This window comes from Mobula hypostoma, chromosome 3 (genome assembly GCF_963921235.1).
Source record: "Mobula hypostoma chromosome 3, sMobHyp1.1, whole genome shotgun sequence".
Taxonomy (NCBI): domain Eukaryota; kingdom Metazoa; phylum Chordata; class Chondrichthyes; order Myliobatiformes; family Myliobatidae; genus Mobula; species Mobula hypostoma.
Window position 1 is genome coordinate 3,855,217 of NC_086099.1, and position 22,952 is coordinate 3,878,168.

The following is a 22,952-nucleotide window of genomic DNA, read 5'->3' on the forward strand; positions in this document are numbered from 1 at the left end:
TGAGACCTCATTTGGAGTACTGTGGGCAGTTTTGGTCTCCTTATGTAAGAAAGGATGTGCTGACATTGGAGAGGGTACAGAGAAGATTTACTAGAATGATTCCGGGAATGGGAGGGTTAATATATGAGGAACGTTTGCCCGCTCTTGGACTGTATTCCTTGGAGTTTAGAAGAATGAGGGGAGACCTCAGAAACATTTCCAATGTTGAAAGGCATGGACAGAGTGGATGTGGCAAAGTTGTTTCCTATGATGGGGGAGTCTAGTACGAGAGGGCATGAATTAAGGATTGAAGGGCGCCCATTCAGAACAGAAATGCGAAGAAATTTTTTTAGTCAGAGGGTGGTGAATCTGTGGAATTTGTTGCCACGGGGGGCAGTGGAGGCCAAGTCATTGGGTGTATTTAAGGCAGAGATTGATAGGTATCTGAGTAGCCAGGGCATCAAAGGTTATGGTGAGAAGGCGGGGGAGCGGGACTAAATGGGAGAATGGATCAGCTCATGATAAAATGGCGGAGCGGACTCAATGGGCCGAATGGCCGACTTCTGCTCCTTTGTCTTATGGTATGGTCAAAAGTTATAAACTCAGCCAGCTCCGCCATGGGCACTAGCCTCCCAGCATCCAGGACACCTTCAAAATGTAATACCTCATTAAAGGACTGGCCTCTTCTCATTGCTACCATTGAGGTGGTGGTACAGGAGCCTGAAGACATACACTCAGTGTTTCAGGAACAGCTACTTCCCCTCCACCATCAGATTTCTGAATGGACAATGAACCCATGAACATTTTTTCTTGTCCTTTCACATTACTTACTTAGCGTTTTATATTCGTTTGTTGTTGGAACTTTTTAAATTGTTATGTATTGCAATGTACACTTGCTGCAAAGCAACACATTCCACAACATGTGGCAGTGATATTACACCTGATTCTGATTTGTGGACTATTTTCTTTCATCGTTAGCAAACCTTTACCTGAAGGCCTTGTTCATTGTGTTGTAGTTAAGGTGTTGAGGAGCTAATCCAATAACCACACCATTTGGATCACTTGTGTCTATTCCTGAAAGAAAACAATCCTGATTAAACTACCGATGTCTTCAGACTGGAGCAGAAACTGTGCAGATGCTGGCAGATATCGCTAAAACACGGCAGATGTTTGTATATAACACTAAAGGACCAAACCTGGCTATGTGCTGCTGGAATCGGCACTGGGCACTCCAACTGGTGCTGCCCTCCAGTGTTTGCTCCATGGCAGACAAGCCTGATTGCGTTCTTCTATAGCTGCACTTGCACGACATGAGAAATCATTCTTATAAAACATGGCTCCAGGACAGTAAAGACACACCTTCAATCTACAGGCCATGGGTTACATTATTACTTTTCAAAATGTTTTTGTCTGACTGTCTTTCTGCTAATTATATATATTATAATTATATCTGTGAGTGTTGGTACTGTGTTTTGTACTTTGGCCCCAGAGGAAAGCTGTTTCATGTGTATGGTCTAATGACAATTAAACTTGAGCAGATAACCAGGCATGATGTGCAGAGGGCTATTTCAAGGGCGAAGAGACAATTTCAAACAAAGTTGGAGATGACATCGGATGTACGACAACTCTGGCAGGGCTTGCAAGATATTACTTCCTACAAAGCGAAACCCAATAGCATCAATGGCAGTGATGCTTCACCACCAGATGAACTCAACGCCTTCTATGCACGCTTTGAAAGGGACAACACAACTACAGCTGTGAAGATCCCTGTTGCACCTGATGACCCTGTGATTTCCGTCTCAGAGGCCGACGTTAGGCTGCCTTTAAAGAGAGTGAATCCCTGCAAGGCAGAAGGTCCCGATGGAGTACCTGGTAAGGCTCTGAAAACCTGTGCCAACCAACTGGCTGGAGTATTCAAGGACACTTTCAACCTCTCACTGCTATGGGCGGAAGTTCCCACTTGCTTCAAAAAGGCAACAATTATACCAGTGCCTAAGAAGAATAATGTGAGCTGCCTTAATGACTATCGTCCAGTAGCACTCACATCTACAGTGATGAAATGGTCTGAGAGGTTGGTCATGATTAAACTGAACTCCTGTCTCGGCAAGGACCTGGACCCATTGCAATTTGCTTATCGCCACAAGAGGTCAACAGCAGACGCAATCTCAATGGCTCTTCACACGGCTTTAGACCACCAATGTCAGGGTGCTGTTCATCGACTAGAACTCAGCATTTAACACCATCATACCCACAATCCTGATTGAGAAGTTACAGAATCTGGGCCTCTGTACCTCCCTCTGAAATTGGATCCTTGACTTCCTAACTGGAAGACCACAATCTGTGCAGATTGGTGATAACATATCCTCCTCGCTGACGATCAACTCTGGCGCACTTCGGGCGTGTGCTTAGCCCGCTGCTCTACTCTCTATCTACACATCACTATGTGGCTACACTTAGCTCAAATACCATCTATAAATTTGCTGATGATACAACCACTGTTGGTAGAATCTCAGGTGGTGACAAGAGGGTGTACAGGAGTGAGATATGCCAACTAGTGGAATGGTGCCACAGCACACACCTGGCACTCAACATCAGTAAGACAAAAGAGCTGATTGTGGACTTCAGGAAGGGTAAGACGAAGGAACACATACCAATCCTCATAGAGGGATCAGAAGTGGAGAGAGTGAGCAGTTTCAAGTTCCTGGGTGTCAAGATCTCTGAGGACCTAACCTAGTCCCAACATATCAATGCAGTTATAAAGAAGGCAAGACAGTGACTATACTTCATTAGGAGTTTGAAGAGATTTGGTATGTCAACAAAAACACTCAAAGACTTCTATAGTTGTACTGTGGAGAGCATTCTGACAGGCTGCATCACTGTCTGGTATGGAGGGGCTACTGCACAGAACCGAAAGAAGCTGCGGAAGGTTGTAAATCTAGTCAGCTCCATCTTGGGCACTAGCCTACAAGGTACCCAGGATATCTTTGGGGAGCGGTGTCTCAGAAAGGCAGCGTCTATTATTAAGGACCCCCAGAACCCAGGGCATGCCCTTTTCTTACTGTTACCATCAGGTAGGAAGTACAGAAACCTGAAGGCACACACTCAGCGATTCAGGAACAGCTTCTTCCACTCTGCTATCCGATTCCTAAATGGACACTGAACCCTTGGTCACTACCTCACTTTTTAAATACATATTATTTCTGTTTTTGCATGATTTTTAATCTATTCAATATACATATACTGTAAATGATTTACATACTTATTTTTTTTCTGTATTATGTATTGCATTGAACTGCTGCTACTAAGTTAACAAATTTCACAACACGTGCCGGTGATAATAAACCTGATTCTGAATTCACTTCACTATTTAATATGAATTTTTAAAACAGTTCCTGTTTTCCATCCACTGTTTCATCATAATTTCTGATACATTCCTTCTACCCCGTGAAACTCCACTGGTCACCAACTTCCAGGCAGAATATCTAGGAAGAGGTACAGTCGACATTTCAGGCCGAGACCCTTCGTCAGGACTAACTGAAGGAAGAGCTAATAAGAGATTTGAAAGTGGGAGTGGGAGGGGGAGATCCAAAATGATAGGAGAAGACAGGAGGGGGAGGGATGGAGCCAAGAGCTGGACAGGTGATTGGCAAAAGGGATATGAGAGGATCATGGGACGAGAGGCCTAGGAAGAAACAAAAAGGGGAGGGGAAGCCCAGAGGGTGGGCAAGGGGTATAGTGAGAGGGACAGAGGAAGAAAAAGGAGAGAGAGAAGAAAAGAATGTGTGTATATAAATAAATAAATAAATAAATAACGGAAGGGGTACGAGGGGGAGGTGGGGCATTAGCGGAAGTTAGAGAAGTCGATGTTCATGCCATCAGGTTGGAGGCTACCCAGATGGAATATAAGGTGTTGTTCCTCCAACCTGTGTGGCTCCCCCTCCTCCCCTTTTTCTTTCTCCCAAGGCCTCCTGTCCCGTGATCCTCTCATATCCCTTTTGCCAATCACCTGTCCAGCTCTTGGCTCCATCCCTCCCCCTCCTGTCTTCTCCTATCACTTTGGATCTCCCCCTCCCCCTCCCACTTTCAAATCTCTTACTAGCTCTTCTTTCAGTTAGTCCTGACGAAGGGTCTCGGCTCGAAACGTCAACTGTACCTCTTCCTAGTGATGTTGCCTGGCCTGCTGCGTTCACTAGCAACTTTTATGTGTGTTGCTTGAAATTCCAGCATCTGCAGATTTCCTCGTGTCTGCATTTTTAAATCCAGGCAGAATACTCTGCCTCCACTATCACCCTCTGCATTCTGTGGGCAAATCAATTCTGAATCCACACAGCCAAGATACCCTGGATTCCATGCCTCCCAGCTTTCTGAATCAGCCCAGCATGGGACACCTTGCCAAATGGCTTACTACACTCTATGTATCTTCATCAGTGTGCTTTATCACATCCTCAAAGAATTCAATCAGGTTCATGATTGCCCCTAAACAAGGCCATTCTGACTATCCCTAATCAGACTATGCTTCTCCAAATGTTCAAAAATCCTGTCTCTAAGAACCTTTCTGAAAATCAGCAAGTGCAAGCATTGACTGGAACTTCAGTAGAGCAGACTGAACCTGCTAGAGTTTAGCAAAATGAGGGGAGATCTTATTGCAGACTGAACTCACTAGAGTTTAGACCAATGAGGGAGGATCTCATTACAGACTGAACTCATTGGAGTTTAGACCAACATGGGAGGATCTCATTGCAGACTGAAGTCACTGGAGTTTACACCAATGAGGAAGGATCTCTGGAGAAAAAAAGCAGAGGACATGGGTTAGGGGTGAGGGGGGAAAAGTTTAAAGGGAACATTAGGGGGGGCTTCTTCACACAGAGAGTGGTGGGAGTATGGAATGAGCTGCCAGACGAGGTGGTAAATGCGGGTTCTTTTTTAACATTTAAGAATAAATTGGACAGATACATGGATGGGAGGTGTATGGAGGGATATGGTCCGTGTGCAGGTCAGTGGGACTAGGCAGAAAATGGTTCGGCACAGCCAAGAAGGGCCAAAGGGCCTGTTTCTGTGCTGTAGTTTCTATGGTTCTATCTCGTTGGAGTCTGAACTCATTGGAGTTTAGACTAATGAGGGGGGGAAATTCCATTGAAAGCTATCAAATATTTAAAGGCCTCAAGAGAGTAGATGTAGAGAGGATGTTTCCTATAGTGGGGGAGTCCAGAACCAGAGGGCACAGCAGAATAGAAGGATGTTCCATTTAGAACAGAGATGAGAAGGAATTTCTCTGTCCAGAGGGTGGTGAATCTGTAGAATTCAATGGCACAAAGGGTGTGGAGGCCAAGTCATGGGGTGTATTTAAGGCAAAGGTTGATAGGTTCTTGAGTAGCAAGGGCATCAAATGTTATGAGGAGAAGACAGGAGAATGGGGTTGAGAAGCGTAATAAATCAGCCATGATGGAATAGCCTAATTCCGCTCCTGTGCCTTTAGGATGAATGGTGTTTATCTCATTGTACGGCCCTTTCAAGAAACAGCTTACCTTCAAAATCTTCAAGTGCGCTGTCGTCCACCAATAGTAAAGGTCTAACCTGCTTCTGCTGTACAAGGTTCCGGGCCACAGTCAAAGATGTGAAGATCTCATTCTCTTGGATGGGAAAGTTGAGTTTTTGCAGTCGTTCAAACAGAGTTCGTTTACATTCTTTGGTGGTGTTAGTGACAAACTTCACCACTACAGGAGCACGGCGCAACCTAAGCATGCAGAATTTCCAAAAAGCACGTTAGCACCTTTCTCAGCTAATCACATCAGAACAGTTCTATATTAAAACACAGAATTAGTAGGTGTGCGTGTCCAATTGTCTTCATACACCCATGCATACAACATTGGAAGTTGCCTTATTTCAACCTCAGACACAAACTGAAATCAGCATGAGAACTCAAATTTGAAGAAACACCTGGTATTTCTGTAACTATTGGAAACTCGTGGTTTTTTAGATTTTTAAAATGCGTGCACAGTAGGGTAAAAGTTTGTGTCACACTTACAGTGACCTGGGTTCAATTCCTGCCACCGTCTGTAAGGACTTTTGGACGTTTGCCCCATGACTGGGTGGGCTTTCTCCGGGTGCTCTGGTTTCCTCCCACAGTCCAAAGACGTACCGGTTCTGGTGAGTGAGTTGGGGCATACTGTGTTGTGCCAGAAGCATGCTGACAATTGCCGGCTGCCCCCAGCATTTCCTCGGACTGTGTTGGTTATTGATACAAACAACACATTTCACTGTGTTCCAATGTACACATGGCAAATTAAGCTAATCTCTTATCTTTTAGTATTCAACATAACTGACAGTCAGTCGTCAGAGGCTTTAGATATAAAAATGCCTGAATGCAGAGTGAAGAAGCGTTCAGAATCCTAACTGGATTGTGAACAGGTTAGATAGCCCCGTTATGAAGAAAGCATGGAACAGCCTCTACTTCCTTAGAAGCTGGCGAAGATTTGGCATGTCATCTGAAACTTTGACAAACTTCTACAGATGGGTGGTGGAGAGTATATTGACCGGCTGCATCACAGCCTGGTACGGAAACACCAATGCCCTTGAATGGAAATGCCTACAAAAAGTAGTAGATACGGCCCAGTTCGTCACAGGTAAAGCTCTCCCCACCATTGAGCACATCTATACGGAGCATTGTTGAAAGGAAGCAGCTCTCCTCTTACGGCTGCCATCAGGAAAAAAGGTACAGGAGCCTCAGGATTCACACCACCAGCTTCAGGAACAGTTATCACCCCTCAACCATCTGGATCTTGAACTGGTGGGATAACTTCACTTCACCTCACTCACTCCAACAATTAACTATTCCCACAACCTATGGATTCACTTTCAATGGCTCTTCATCTCATGGTCTATTATCGAGGACCCCCATCACCCAGGACATGCCCTCTTCTCATTTTACTGTCAGGAAGGAGGTACAGAAGCCTGAAGGCACACATTCAGCGATTCAGGAACAGTTTCTTCCCCTCTGCCATCTGATTTCTAAAGGGACATTGAACCAATGAACACTACCTTACTTTTATTATTTCTGTTTTTGCACTATTTTTAATTTAACTATTTAATACACATATATATACTTACTACAATTGATTTATTTATTTATTTTTTTAAATATAATTTTTATTGAGTTTTCAAAAAGAATACATGAAAAGATAAAATCTACCCTCCCCCCTCCCCTTAACCCTCCCCCCCCCATATATATAGTCCTACCTAAAAAGAAAAAAAGAGAGAAAAAAGAAAAGAACCGCCTGGATGTTGGAAGGTTTCCACATGCTCCATGGGATTCAAAATAAATTTGGTATAATTATTCGTTACTTTCCCCAAGGGACCAAGGTCTTTATCGGAGCACTTAAATATGCCATCCTATCTTTTGTATATAAGGGCGCCAAATATTCAAAAATGTTACATATTTATCTCTTAAATTATAAGTAATTTTTTCGAGTGGAATAGAACTAGCCACTTCATTATTCCAACGATCCATACTTAAATACGAATCAGATTTCCAAGTAACTACTATAGTCTTCTTAGCTACTACCAATGCAATTTTTATAAATTCTTTCTGATATTTATTCAATTTAAGTTTTGGTTTTATCCCCTCAATATCACCTAATAGAAATAATACAGGGTTATGTGGAAGTTGAGTTCCAGTAATTTGTTCCAATAAGACTCTTAAATTTATCCAAAAGGGTTGAATTTTAAAACAAGACCAAGTAGAATGTAAAAAAGTACCAATTTCTTGATTACACCGAAAGCATTTACCAGATAGATTTGAATTTAATCTATTTATTTTTTGTGGTGTAATATATAATTGGTGTAAAAAATTATATTGTACTAATCTAAGTCGAACATTTATTGTATTTGTCATACTGTCAAGACAGAGTCTTGACCAATTTGTTTCATCAATATTAATATTCAAATCTGTTTCCCATTTTTGCTTTGACTTATGGGTTCCTTGTTTAATTGTCTGTTCTTGAATCAAATTATACATACAAGAAATAAATTTTTTAATTTTCCCTTTTTGAATTAAAATTTCAATTTCATTAGGTTTTGGCAAAAACATTGTTTGATCCAGCTTACCTTTTAAGTAAGCCCTTAATTGAAAGTAACAAAAGAAAGTATTATTAGATATTTTATATTTATCCTTTAATTGTTCAAATGACATCAATATACCTCGTTCAAAACAATCTCCTATAAATTTAAGCAACATACATCAAAGTTGCTGGTGAACGCAGCAGGCCAAGCAGCATCTGTAGGAAGAGGTGTAGTCGACGTTTCAGGCCGAGACCCTTCGTCAGGACTAACTGAAGGAAGAGTGCATAAGGGATTTGAAAGTAGGAGGGGGAGGGGGAGATCCAAAATGATAGGAGAAGACAGGAGGGGGAGGGATAGAGCCAAGAGCTGGACAGGTGATAGGCAAAAGGGGATACGAGAGGATCATGGGACAGGAAGTCCGGGAGGAAAGACAAGGGGGGGGGTGACCCAGAGGATGGGCAAGAGGTATATTCAGAGGGACAGAGGGAGAAAAAGGAGAGTGAGAGGAAGAATGTGTGCATAAAAATGAGTAACAGATGGGGTACGAGGGGGAAGTGGGGCCTTAGCGGAAGTTAGAGAAGTCGATGTTCATGCCATCAGGTTGGAGGCTACCCAGACGGGATATAAGGTGTTGTTCCTCCAACCTGAGTGTGGCTTCATCTTTACAGTAGAGGAGGCCGTGGATAGACATGTCAGAATGGGAATGGGATGTGGAATTAAAATGTGTGGCCACTGGGAGATCCTGCTTTCTCTGGCGGACAGAGCGTAGATGTTCAGCAAAGCAGTCTCCCAGTCTGCGTCGGGTCTCGCCAATATATAAAAGGCCACATCGGGAGCACCGGACGCAGTATATCACCCCAGTCGACTCACAGGTGAAGTGATGCCTCACCTGGAAGGACTGTTTGGGGCCCTGAATGGTGGTAAGGGAGGAAGTGTAAGGGCATGTGTAGCACTTGTTCCGCTTATACGGATAAGTGCCAGGAGGGAGATCAGTGGGGAGGGATGGGGGGGACGAATGGACAAGGGAGTTGTGTAGGGAGCGATCCCTGCGGAATGCAGAGAGATGGGGGGAGGGAAAGATGTGCTTAGTGGTGGGATCCCGTTGGAGGTGGCGGAAGTTACGGAGAATAATATGTTGGACCCGGAGGCTGGTGGGGTGGTAGGTGAGGACCAGGGGAACCTTATTCCTAGTGGGGTGGCGGGAGGATGGAGTGAGAGCAGATGTACGTGAAATGGGGGAGATGCGTTTAAGAGCAGAGTTGATAGTGGAGGAAGGGAAGCCCCTTTCTTTAAAAAAGGAAGACATCTCCCTCGTCCTAGAATGAAAAGCCTCATCCTGAGAGCAGATGCGGCGGAGACGGAGGAATTGCGAGAAGGGGATGGCGTTTTTGCAAGAGACAGGGTGAGAAGAGGAATAGTCCAGATAGCTGTGAGAGTCAGTGGGCTTATAGTAGACGTCAGTGGATAAGCTGTCTCCAGAGACAGAGACAGAAAGATCTAGAAAGGGGAGGGAGGTGTCGGAAATGGACCAGGTAAACTTGAGGGCAGGGTGAAAGTTGGAGGCAAAGTTAATAAAGTCAACGAGTTCTGCATGCGTGCAGGAAGCAGCGCCAATGCAGTCGTCGATGTAGCGAAGGAAAAGTGGGGGACAGATACCAGAATAGGCACGGAACATAGATTGTTCCACAAACCCAACAAAAAGGCAGGCATAGCTAGGACCCATACGGGTGCCCATAGCTACACCTTTAGTTTGGAGGAAGTGGGAGGAGCCAAAGGAGAAATTATTAAGAGTAAGGACTAATTCCGCTAGACGGAGCAGAGTGGTGGTAGAGGGGAACCGATTAGGTCTGGAATCCAAAAAGAAGCGTAGAGCTTTTAGACCTTCCTGATGGGGATGGAAGTATATAAGGACTGGACATCCATGGTGAAAATAAAGCGGTGGGGGCCAGGGAACCAGGAGTTGGCCTGCTGCGTTCACCAGCAACTTTGATGTATGTTGCTTGAATTTCCAGCATCTGCAGAATTCCTGTTGTTTCCTATAAATTTAATCCCTTTTTGGTACCAATTATATAAAAGTTGATTGTCCATTGTAAAAGGAAAAAGTCTGTTTTGAAACAAAGGTCTCCTTGCTAATAGAGATTTCTGTGTTTCATTATCATCATTTATCTTATTTCATAAATCAATCAAATGTGTTAATATAGGAGATTCTTTCTTTTCCCGTATCCATTTAGATTCCCATTTATGTATAAAATCTTCAGGTCTATTTTCTCCTATCTTATCTAGTTCTATTTTAATCCATGCTGGTTTTTGATCATCGAAGAAAGATGCAATAAATCTAAGTTGATTTGCTTTATAATAGTTTTTAAAGTTTGGAAGTTGTAACCCTCCTAACCTAAATTTACATGTCAATTTTTCCAATGATATTCTTGACATTTTACCTTTCCAAAGAAGTTTTCTCACACATTTATTTAACTCTTGAAAAAATTTCTGTGGCAATTGTATTGGTAATGTTTGAAACAAATACTGTAATCTAGGAAATATATTCATTTTTACAGCATTGACTCTACCTACTAATGTTATTGGTAGTATCATCCATTTGTCAAAATCTTCTTGAATTTTTTTCAACAGTGGTAAATAATTAAATTTATATAAATTCTTTACATCATTATCAAGTCTTATACCTAAATACTTTATACCATTTACTGGCCATCTAAATTGGGTTACTAATCGACATTGACTATAGTCTCCTTTAGTAAGAGGTAAAATTTCACTTTTATCCCAATTTATTTTGTAACCTGATACCTTCCCATATTCATCCAATCTAGAAGATAGTTTATGTAACGAATGTTGTGGGTTTGTTAAATAGATCAAAACATCACCGGCAAAAAGATTAATTTTATATTCCTCCTGATTAACTCTAAAACCCATAATATCTGGATCAATTCTGATTAGTTCTGCTAATGGCTCTATCGCCAGTACAAATAAAGCAGGTGATAATGGACAACCTTGTCTAGTTGACCTTTTTAACTGAAATGGTGTTGAAATTTGAGAATTTGTCACTACTTTAGCTTTACGGTTAGAATTTTAAGTTTTAATCCAATTTATAAAAGATGTTCCTAACCCATATTTTTCTAATACTTTAAATAAAAAATCCCATTCTAATCTATCAAATGCTTTTTCTGCATCCAAAGCTACTACTATACTCTTCTCATCCCTTTTTTGTGCCAAATGAATTATACTGAGTAGCCGGGTTACATTATCTGCCAATTGTCTATTTTTAATAAATCCTGTTTGATCCATATGTATTAATTTTGGTAAATATTTAGATAATCTATTCGATAAAATTTTTGTTATTATTTTATAATCCGTATTCAATAAAGAAATAGGCCTGTATGATGTTGGTTTCATAGGGTCTCTGTCTTTTTTTGGCAATACTATTACAATCGCTGTTGAAAAAGATTCTGGAAGTTTATGCATTTTTTCTGCTTGACGTATTAGTTCCATAAAAAGAGGAAATAATAAATCTTTAAATTTTTTATAAAATTCAGGTGGAAAACCATCTTCTCCTGGAGATTTATTACTTTGGAGTGATCCTAAAGCTTCTTCAACTTCTTTTAATGTAAAAGGCATATCTAATCCCTTCTGTTCTTCCAAATTCAATTTTGGAAGAGAAATTTGTGATAAAAATCTTTCTATCTCATTAACATCATTTTGGGATTCTGATTGATATAATTCAGAATAGAAATTTTTAAAAGTTTCATTTATTTCAAGAGGTTTATAAGATATTTTATTTGCCTTTGTTCTAATAGCATTTATTGTTTTGGAAGCTTGTTCTGTTTTCAACTGCCAGGCAAGAATTTTATGTGCTCTCTCACCTAACTCATAATACCTTTGTTTAGTTCTTATAATTGCTTTTTCCGTTCTATATGTCTGAAGCGTATTATATTGTAACTTCTTATTAACAAGTTGTCTTCGTTTTTCTTCTGACATATATCTTTGAGATTCTTTTTCTAGTTTTGTAATCTCTTTTTCCAATTGATCTAGTTCTGCCATATATTCTTTCTTAATTTTAGACATATAACTTATTATCTGGTCCCTAAGATATGCTTTCATCGCATCCCATAATATAAATTTATCATCCACTGAATGAAAATTTGTATCCAAAAAAAATTGAATCTGCTTTTTCATAAAATCACAGAAATCTTGACGTTTTAATAATGTTGAATTAAATCTCCATCTATAAGCCACTTTTTCCTTATCAGCCGTTATTATTGTCATTAATAAAGGGGAATGATCTGATAATATTCTTGCTTTATATTCCATATTTTTCACTCTGTGTTGAATATGCATTGATAATAGAAACAAATCTATCCTTGAGTAAGTTTTATGTCTATGGGAGTAGAACGAATAGTCTCTTTCTTTAGGATTGATTCTTCTCCATATATCAATCAAATTTAAATCCTTCATCAATGATAAAGTTAAATTTACTACCTTCGATTTTATAACAGCCTTGGTTGATCTATCTAAGACTGGGTCTAAGCAAAAATTAAAGTCTCCTCCAATTAATATTTTTTCATGTGCATCCGCCAAATTCAGAAAAGCTTCTTGTATGAATTTTGCCTCATTTTCGTTTGGTGCATAAATATTCATAAAAGTCCATAATTCAGAAAAAAGTTGACAATGTATAATCACATATCTCCCCGCAGAATCAGTTATTACATTTTGTATTCTAATTGGTAAGGTTTTATTGATCAAAATTGCTACTCCCCTCACTTTTGAATTAAATGAAGCCGCAACAACACTACCCACCCAATCTCTCTTTAGTTTCTGTTAGGTGCGTTTCCTGTAAAAAAGCTAAATCTATCTTCATTTTTTTAATATGTGTTAAGATTCTTTTTCTTTTCACTGGTCCATTAAGCCCATTAACATTAAAACTCAAAAAATTCAATAAATTAGTCATTATTCTTAACAAAGTTACTCCAATCTAAAACATTACTTATCTTCTCAACTCTCATAGTTCCTTGGGGAATCTCTTTAAACTTCACCATGTTGCTATGTGTTTCCCTCCCAACCTTCCAGGCAAAAAGAAACGATAGAAAGAATACAAAAAAAGAAAAAACAAAATACCCCCCCACTAATGCTGTGAATGAAAAGATACACAACATTACCCCCCTCCATTTTACGGGTCGTGGCAAAAGCCACGCTTGCACACATGATTAGCGTAGCAATCGATCAGTGCTTCTTCCAGCTCCCCTGCAACAAAAAAAATTATATATATATATAGGCAAAATTAATGTTACTATTCCCAACTAATATTCCTCCAGTTTTAACCTTTCTTACCCCCCTCGTATAATTAATGATATATTTATACATTCATCCAGCTTCAAAAATCCAACAAGTCCATTCTTTAACCCAATCTTCATCTTCAATCTATCTCGCTCCCCTGGATTTGTTCTTGTATCTGGTGAATATTCAGAGAATCTCGCACAAACTGCTCTGCTTTCTGGTAGTCATCAAAAAATCTTTTTTCTCCACCAGGCAAAAAAATCTTCAAGGTTGCAGGATAACGCAGTATAAATTGATAACCATGATCCCATAGGGTTTTTTTCACTGGATTAAATTTCTTCCTTCTCTTCAAAAGTTCATAACTTATATCAGGGTTTGTTCTCTTTAATTATCAATGGCCCTTTTCTATCCTTGGCAGCTCGAGCAGCTGCCTGTAGAATCCTTTCCTTGTCTTGAAATCTTAAGAATTTTATTAAAATCGATCGTGGATATTGGTCATCTTTTGGTTTTGGTCTTAGAGCTCTATGTGCCCGCTCAATTTCAATTGGTCGAACCTCCTCTTGCATTTGCAAAACATCCGGGATCCATTTTTGAAAAAATTCTATTGGTTTTTCTCCCTCCGTACCTTCTTTAAGACCAACAATTTTAATATTATTACGTCTACTGAAATTTTCCAACATGTCCACTTCCTCCAAGAGTCGATTTCTTTCCGAGTTCCAGACAAGCAAATCATTTTCTGTTTTTTCCACTCTATCATTCATATGCCCCATTGCTCTTTCCATCTTTTGAAGCTTCTTATCCATTTTGTCCTGTCTTTCCATAACTTTATTATAGCACATCTTCGTATCTCTAAGCTCTTCTCTTACTTTTCTTAGTTCAGCCGTTAATTGCAATATAGCCTCTCTTATGTCTCTATCATCTCCTTTACTTCCAATCGCTTCCAATTCTTCCTCCCCTTCTTCATCTGTGTTCTCTGCAGAATCCAATTCTGACTCTGAGTCATTTTCAATTGCAGTGGCTGTCGGTTCTTGTAGTTTGCGTTGTGTCGATTTGCGCATGAGCTCTTCTTTGCGCATGCGCATTTCCGGTGCCTTCTTCGAAGAACCCGTTACCACTGCCATTGCTCCCTGTTCTACCGAAGGAGATCCAACCTGAGTCCGAGGCTTCATCGTTGCAGTAGGCCCTTTTTTCTTCCCCTCTCGCGGCTGCTTCGCAACAGCAGACTTCTTTTGTTGCGGTTTAGGAGGCATATCGTAGTCTTACAAAGTTTATAAATAGTTTTCAGAAAATATTTATTAACTTTGTTTTGTTTAAACGGTACTTTACTAATTTGTTGCGAGAGAGCTGGATTTACACGTCTCAATCCCATGTCATCACGTGATGCCCCCTCGATTTATTTTTATTAGATTATCGTGTATGTATTGCATTGTACCAGTGCCAGTGATATTAAACCCGATTCTCATGTTTATTGCTTATTTACTTCCTTGTATTTATTGAGTATGCCTGCAAGAAAATGAATCTCAGGATTGTATATGGTGACGTACGCATTAGTACTTTAATAATAAATTTACTTTGAGGTATTGGAAAATCATCTACCATTTTATAAAGAGTTTACAGAGATCAATAAATCTGGATTTTCTTACTTCTGCAGTGCCTCCTGGGCACCAGATATAGCTGTATCTTCAACATGCAGTGTTCCACTGAGGTCAATTAGAACAGCCTTTATCACTCGGCGAGTTGCCATTCTCCAACCTGCTGGCAGGAAAACAAGCAAAACCAGAATCAATAAGGTTACAGTCGCCAATGGATGTTGTGTACTTGCTGTCTGTGTTGTCACCGTCAATCGGCTGACGAGCCCCCATCTGCGCAGACAATTAACACGACACGCAGTCACAGGATGGCTGATCACCATCTTGTGTGGAGATTCTCTGGTAACACACTTGTTCAGTTCTGGTCGCCAAGGCAGGATGTGGAAACTTTGAGGAGATTTGCAGGACAGTGTCTGGTTTAGAGAACATGTCTTATGAGGAGAGGTTGGGTGAGCTGGGCTTTTCTCTCTGGAGCAAAGGAGGATGAGAGGTGATTTTTTGCCACATTGGGAGCAAGAGAGGAGGCGACTCACAGGTCAGGAGGAGAGATTTAAAAATGAGCATTCAAGGGCCTTCAGCATTTCCCAGCAGTCCAATCAAATCACGATTCATCTGCAAAGGCAAATAAAGTTAAGGCAAGGTCCAGTTGGAGTGGCCCAGCTTATGTGAAGTACTTGGTAAATTTTTTTATTGCTCGCCTGTTAGGGCACTGACAGTGCAATGAGAATAGCTCCAGGAGATGTGTGTGTGAGATGTGACAATGCTGGGGGACCTCCAGCCACCCGGATAACCAGGTGTGCCGAGCCGCAGCTCCTCTGAGAACATTTTAAGGAACCGGAGCTGCTGCTCGATGACCTTCAGCTCGTAAGGAAAACTGGGGAGGTGATAGATAGGAGTTACACGGAGGTAGTCGCCTCCAGGTTGCAGGAGGCAGGTATCTGGGTGACTGTCGGGAGAAAGGAAATGAGCCACTAGTAGTCATAGTCATACTTTATTGGTCCCGGGGGAAATTGGTTTTCGTTACAGTTGCACCATAAATAATAAATAGTAATAGAACCATAAATAGTTAAATAGTAATATGTAAATTATGCCAGGAAATAAGTCCAGGACCAGCCTATTGGCTCAGGGTGTCTGACCCTCCAAGGGAGGAGTTGTAAAGTTTGATGGCCACAGGCAGGAATGACTTCCTATGACGCTCTGTGTTGCATCTCGGTGGAATGAGTCTCTGGCTGAATGTACTCCTGTGCCCACCCAGTACATTATGTAGTGGATGGGAGACATTGTCCAAGATGGCATGCAACTTAGACAGCATCCTCTTTTCAGACATCACCGTCAGAGAGTCCAGTTCCATCCCCACAACATCACAGAATACCACTTCAGCCATATGTCTCAATAATAAGGAAACCACTTTGGAGACTGTTGGGGAAGGCAACTTACCGGGGGGAGCAGCAGTGATCAGGTCTCTGGTGCTGAGGCTCAGAAAGGAAGGGGGAGAAGAGGAATGCAGTACTTATAGGGGATTCCATAGTTAGACCAATAGAGATGAGATTCTGTGGAGTAGTCTGAAGTCTAGGTACATATTGGCATCAATGACATAGGTAGGAAAAGGGAGGAGATCCTGAAGAGAGAATATAGGGAGCTAGGCAGAAAGCTGAAAAGCAGGACCCCTGGATTGCTGCCTGTGCCACACACCAGTGAGGGCAAGAATAAGATTTTTGCACATGAATATGCGGCCGAGGAACTGTTGTATGGGACAAGGCTTTAGATTTCTGGATCATATCACCTGGGGAAGGTATGACCTATACAGGTTACACCTGAACCCAGGGAGGAGCAAAATCCTTTTGGGCACGACTGCTAGAGTTGTGAGGGAGGGTTTGAACTCATTTGGCAGGAGAATGAAAAATGAAGTGATAGGGATGAGGTCGGTAAACAATCAGATGCAGTGTGTAGTGAGACTGTGAGGAAGCACAGGCAGATGAATGGGCAAAATTGCAGTCAGTGGGATGTGTTGTAGTGTAGCAGGGGGACAAAATCGAAAAGGGTAAATACAGGACTGAAGGTGTTATATTTGAATACACTCTGTGTACAAAATAAGGTAGATGATCTTGTAGCACAGTTAAAGATTGGCAGGAATGATGCTATGGGCATCACTGAGTCATGGCCAAAAGATTATAGTTGGGAGCTTAACATCCAAGGATACACCTTGTATCAAAAGAACAGAGGAGCTGGCCAAAGTGGGTTGGAAGGGAACACCAGCAGGGATGATGACAGAGCAGCAGTGGCTGGAGTTTCTGGGAGAGCAATTCAGAAGGCACAGGATAGATACATCCCAAAGAAGTATTCTAGAGGCAAGATAACACAACCTCGGCTAACAAGGGAAGTTAGAAACAACATAAAAGCAAAAAAGAGAGAACACATAATAGAGCATTAATGATTAGCAAGTTAGAAGATTGGGAAACTTTTAAAAACTGACCAGAAGGCAACTAAAAAAGCCATAAGGAGGGAAAAGTTGAAATATGAAGGTAAGGTAGCCAATAATATCAAAGAGGATACCAAGAGACTTTTCAGATATATAAAAAGAGAAGTGTAAGTGGATATCGGATCGCTGGAAAACGATGCCGGAGAGGTAGCAATGGGAGTCAAGGAAATAGCAGACGAACTGAATATGTATTTTAGAACAAGACGTAGGCCATTCAGCCCATCGAATCTACTCCACCATTCCATCATAACTGATCTCGTATCTCACTCAAACCCATATACGTGCCTTCTCGCCATATCCTTTGATGCCCTGACCAATCCGGAAGCTATCAATTTTTGCTTCAAATATACCCAAGGTCTTGGTCTCCACTGCAGCCTGTGGCAGAGCATCCCACAGATTCACTACTCTCCGGCTAAAAAAATTCCTCTGTTCTAAAGGGTCGCCCCTCAACTTTGAGGCTGTGCCCTCTAGTTCTGGACACCAATTTTGCATCAGTCTTCACTGTGGAAGACATGAGCAGTATGCCAGAGGTTTGAGAGTGTCGGGGGGCAGAAGTTGCAATCACTAGGGAGGTACTTGGGAAACTGAAAGGTCTGATGTTAGGCAAGTCACCTGGACCAGATGGTGTACACCCAAGAGGTTGTGAAAAAGGTAGCTGAAGAGATTGTGGAGGCATTGGTAATGATCTTTCAAGGATCAATAGATTTTGCCATGGTTCCAGAGTACTAGAAAATCGCAAATGTCACTCCACTTGCCAAGAAGGGAGGGAGCAGAAGAAAGGAAATTATACACCATCTAGCCTAATCTCAGTGATTGGGGGATGTTGGAGATGATTGTTGGAGACACATGATAAAATAGGCTGTAGTCAGAATAAAACTTGCCTGACAAATCTGTTGGAATTGTTTAAACAAATAACAAGCAGGATAGTCGGTGAATGTTTCGTACTTGGATTTTCAGATAGCCTTTGACATGCTGTCCAAGTTGCATGCCATCTTGGACAATGTCTCCCATCCACTACATAATGTACTGGATGGGCACAGGAGTACATTCAGCCAGAGACTCATTCCACTGAGATACAGCACAGAGCGTCATAGGAAGTCATTCCTGCCTGTGGCCATCAAACTTTACAACTCCTCCCTTGGAGGGTCAGACACCCTGAGCCAATAGGCTGGTACTGGACTTATTTCATAATTTACTGGCATAATTTACATATTACTATTTAACTATTTATGGTTCTATTGTGGCGACCCACTTTCTGGCACCCATGAACCGGCTCACGAAACAGCGCGCGCAGGCAGAGGGCCGGCAGCAAAAAGGGCGCCAGGCCATCTTCACCAGCAGGGGGAAAATCCCGTGCGCAGAAAGGGTCTGGGAATATGCATTCCCCACAGTAGTTCCGCCCAGGGAGGGCGGGAATGGGAAGGCTTTAAAGCGGGCCACGAAGTTTGAATAAATCTCTTTCATCGCAACTCTAACTCACCGACTCCGTGTGGTTATTCTAGCGCTGTGTGTAGCACATCGCTACAATTGGTGACCCCGACGGCCCAAACGATATTTGGGCCAGAGATGACCGACGCTGCATCTGTTCACGCAGTTTCGTTAAAACTGCCAAGCTTCTGGACGTTGCGACCCCACTTATGGTTCGAACAAGCAGAAGCACAATTCCACATTCGGCAGATAACCTCGGAGTCCACTCGCTACTACTACGTGCTGAGCTCACTCGACCAGGAGACTGCTGCACAAGTTGAGTTTATACAGTCGCCCCCCGGAGGACGGCAAATACACAGCATTCAAAGCCCTGCTCATAAGGACTTTCGGACTCTCACGGCACGAACGAGCACGCCGCTTAATGCACCTGGATGGTTTGGGAGACAGGCCGCCGTCAGCATTAATGAACGAGATGCTGGCCCTGGCTGAAGGACACAAACCCTGCCTCATGTTTGAGCAGGCATTCCTAGAGCAACTGCCCGAGGACATATGCCTGCTGCTGTCCGACGCAGATTTCAGCAACCCCCGGGAGGTGGCGGCCCGAGCAGATGTGCTGTGGAATGCCAGGAAAGAGAGAGGGGCACAGATCACCAAGCCGCGTGCCCAACGACAGACCAGACCAGGCCCGGCAGCAGAGCTTACAAAACCTGGCGACGGGAGTGAGGAGCCCAACGAACAATGGTGTTTCTACCACCAGCGGTGGGGCACGGAGGCCCGCCGCTGCAGACCGCCCTGCAAATTCCCGGGAAACATCAGGGCCAGCCGCCGCTGATGGCTACGGCGGCTGGCCATCAGGACAGCCTCCTGTACGTCTGGGACAAGCAATCGGGACGCCGCTTTTTGGTCGACACCGGAGCGGAGATCAGTGTCTTACCTCCAACGAGTTACGACACCCGCAACAGAGAACCGGGACCCACCCTGAGGGCCGCTAATGGCAGCACAATACGAACCTATGGCACCCGCACGGTGCGGCTACAGTTCAGCTCCAGCCGGTTCACGTGGGACTTCACACTGGCCGCCGTGGCCCAACCACTGCTGGGGGCAGATTTTCTACGAGCCCACAGCCTGCTGGTCGACTTGCAAGGGAAGCGATTAGTCCACACCAAGACTTTTCAAACGTTCTCCCTGGGTGAAGCACAGTTGCCAGCCCCACACCTGGACTCCATCACGCTGTCTGACGATGAATTCACCAGGGTCCTGGCAGATTTCCCATCAGTACTGACACCGCAGTTCACGGCAGCCATGCCCAGACACGGAGTACAGCACCACATCCCGACCCAGGGACCACCCCTCCACGCCCGTGCTCGAAGGCTTCCCCCGGACAAGCTCCGACTGGCGAAGGAGGAGTTCAAGAAGATGGAGGAATTAGGGATCATACGACGGTCCGACAGCCCATGGGCCTCCCCCCTTCACATGGTGCCCAAGGCAACAGGGGGCTGGAGACCGTGCGGTGACTACCGCAGACTGAACGAGGCTACAACGCCAGACCGCTACCCTGTGCCGCACATTCAAGACTTCGCAGCAAACCTACACGGCGCAAGGATCTTTTCCAAGGTAGACCTCGTCCGGGGATACCATCAAATCCCTGTACATCCGGACGACATCCCCAAAACAGCACTTATCACCCCGTTCGGACTTTTCGAATTCCTCCGAATGCCGTTTGGTCTAAAGAATGCCGCACAGACTTTCCAGCGGCTAATGGACGCGGTGGGACGTGACCTGGACTTTGCATTCATCTATTTGGACGACATCCTCATAGCCAGCAGTAGTCGGCAGGAGCATCTGTCCCACCTCCGCCAGCTCTACTCCCGCCTGAGTGAATTCGGCCTTACAATCAATCTAGCCAAATGCCAGTTCGGACTCGACACCATCGACTTCCTGGGCCACAGGATTACTAAAGACGGGGCAACCCCACTGCCCGCCAAGGTAGACGCGGTCCGCCACTTCCCCCGACCCAACACAATCAAAGGCTTGCAGGAATTCGTGGGTATGGTGAATTTCTACCACCGTTTCCTCCCCTCAGCAGCCCGAAAAATGCGCCCCTTGTTCACTCTAATGTCGGGTAAGGGCAAGGACATTACCTGGAACGAAGAGGTCGCAACCGCTTTCATTAAAACCAAAGAAGCCTTGGCAAACGCCGCGATGCTAGTGCACCCCAGAACGGACGTTCCTACTGCCCTCACGGTGGACGCATCCAACACAGCAGTCGGTGGAGTGCTGGAACAACTCATCGAGGGTCGCTGGCAACCCCTGGCGTCCTTCAGCAAACACCTACGACCACCCGAACTCAAATACAGTGCTTTCAACCGGGAGCTATTGGCACTATACCTGGCAATCCGGCATTTCAGGTACTTCTTAGAAGGTAGGCCCTTCACCGCGTTCACAGACCACAAACCGCTTACCTTTGCGTTCACTAAGGTGTCCGACCCCTGGTCGTCCCGCCAGCAGCGACATCTGTCCTACATCTCCGAGTACACGACGGACATCTGGCATGTCTCTGGAAAGAACAATGTCGTGGCAGACGCACTTTCCAGACCTACCATACAGGCCCTGTCCCAGGGGGTGGACTATGCAGCGCTGGCAGAAAACAGCAGGCAGACGCTGAGATTCCCAGTTACAGAACTGCAGTCTCCGGTTTGCAGCTCCAAGACCTCCCCGTAGGCCCAGGTGAGAGGACCCTACTGTGTGACGTAGCTACCGGCCAACCCCGCCCCGTCGTCCCAGCAGCCTGGCGCCGGCGGGTTTTCGAGTCCATTCACAACTTAGCGCACCCCTCCATCAGGACAACTGTCCGGCTGGTCTCCAACAGGTTCGTGTGGCATGGACTGTGTAAACAGGTCAGTGAATGGGCCAAAACGTGTATGCAGTGCCAAATGGCCAAGGTGCAGCGGCACACCAAGGCTCCATCGCAGCGGTTCGAACCCACCCGCCGGAGGTTCAACCACATTCATGTGGATATCGTGGGGCCTCTGCCAGTGTCACGAGGAGCGCGGTACCTCCTAACTATCGTAGACCGGTTCACCAGATGGCCAGAGGCAGTCCCGCTCAGCGACACCACCTCCGAATCCTGCGCCCGAGCACTGATCGCAACCTGGGTAGCCCGCTTCGGGGTACCGGCCCACATTACCTCCGACAGGGGCGCCCAGTTCACCTCCAGCCTGTGGTCGGCTATGGCCAGACTTTTAGGAACACAGCTACACCACACAACTGCCTACCACCCACAGTCGAACGGACTAGTGGAGAGCTTCCACCGTCACCTGAAATCGGCTCTCATGGCCCGCCTGGAGGGGCCTAACTGGGTGGACGAACTTCCCTGGGTCCTGCTCGGAATCCGCACAGCGCCCAAAGAGGATCTACACACCTCGTCGGCCAAGTTGGTGTACGGCGCGCCCCTGGTCGTCCAAGGAGAGTTCATACCAGCCCCAAGGGGGCAAGAGGAAGAACCCACAGCAGTCCTGGACAGACTACGGGAGAGGCTCGGTAACCTGGCCCCCATCCCCACTTCACAGCACGGACAGAGCCCGACCTGCGTACCCAAAGACCTGCAGAACTGTAAGTTTCTTTTTGTACGACGGGGCGGACACCGGGCACCGCTACAGCGGCCCTACGAGGGGCCGTTTAAGGTGATCAGGAACAACGGGTCCACGTTCGTGTTGGACATTGGGGGGAGAGAGGAGGTTTTCACGGTGGACCGACTCAAACCGGCCCATGTGGACTTGGCGCAACCGGTCCAGACTCAGGCACCGCGGCGCAGGGGCAGACCTCCCAAACAGAGGCCGATCCAGACTGTGGACATTGGGGGAGGTATCGCCGGTTCTGGGGGGGGGGGTTATGTGGTGACCCACTTTCTGGCACCCACGAACCGGCTCACGAAACAGCACGCGCAGGCAGAGGGCCGGCAGCAAAAAGGGCGCCAGGCCATCTTCACCAGCAGGGGGAAAATCCCGCGCGCAGAAAGGGTCTGGGAATATGCATTCCCCACAGTAGTCCCGCCAGGGAGGGCGGGAACGGGAAGGCTTTAAAGCGGGCCGCGAAGTTTGAATAAATCTCTTTTCATCGCAACTCTAACTCAC

General features: G+C 44.6%; 1 protein-coding gene across 2 annotated transcripts in view; it reads right to left on the reverse strand.

Annotated features, from left to right (window-relative positions):
• Positions 1–22,952, reverse strand: part of hdhd2 (haloacid dehalogenase-like hydrolase domain containing 2) — a 42,434-nt gene that overhangs the window by 13,396 nt on the left and 6,086 nt on the right. Inside the window, exons 2-4 of one of the 2 annotated variants that reach the window (XM_063042588.1) lie at positions 14,967–15,078; positions 5,505–5,713; positions 969–1,053 (exon numbers count right to left, since the gene is read on the reverse strand). In XM_063042588.1, the coding sequence (XP_062898658.1) occupies positions 969–1,053; positions 5,505–5,713; positions 14,967–15,067 (395 nt within the window). In that variant the 5' untranslated portion in view covers positions 15,068–15,078. The remainder of the gene's footprint in view (positions 1–968; positions 1,054–5,504; positions 5,714–14,966; positions 15,079–22,952) is intronic. The other variant, XM_063042587.1, reaches the window with a different exon arrangement.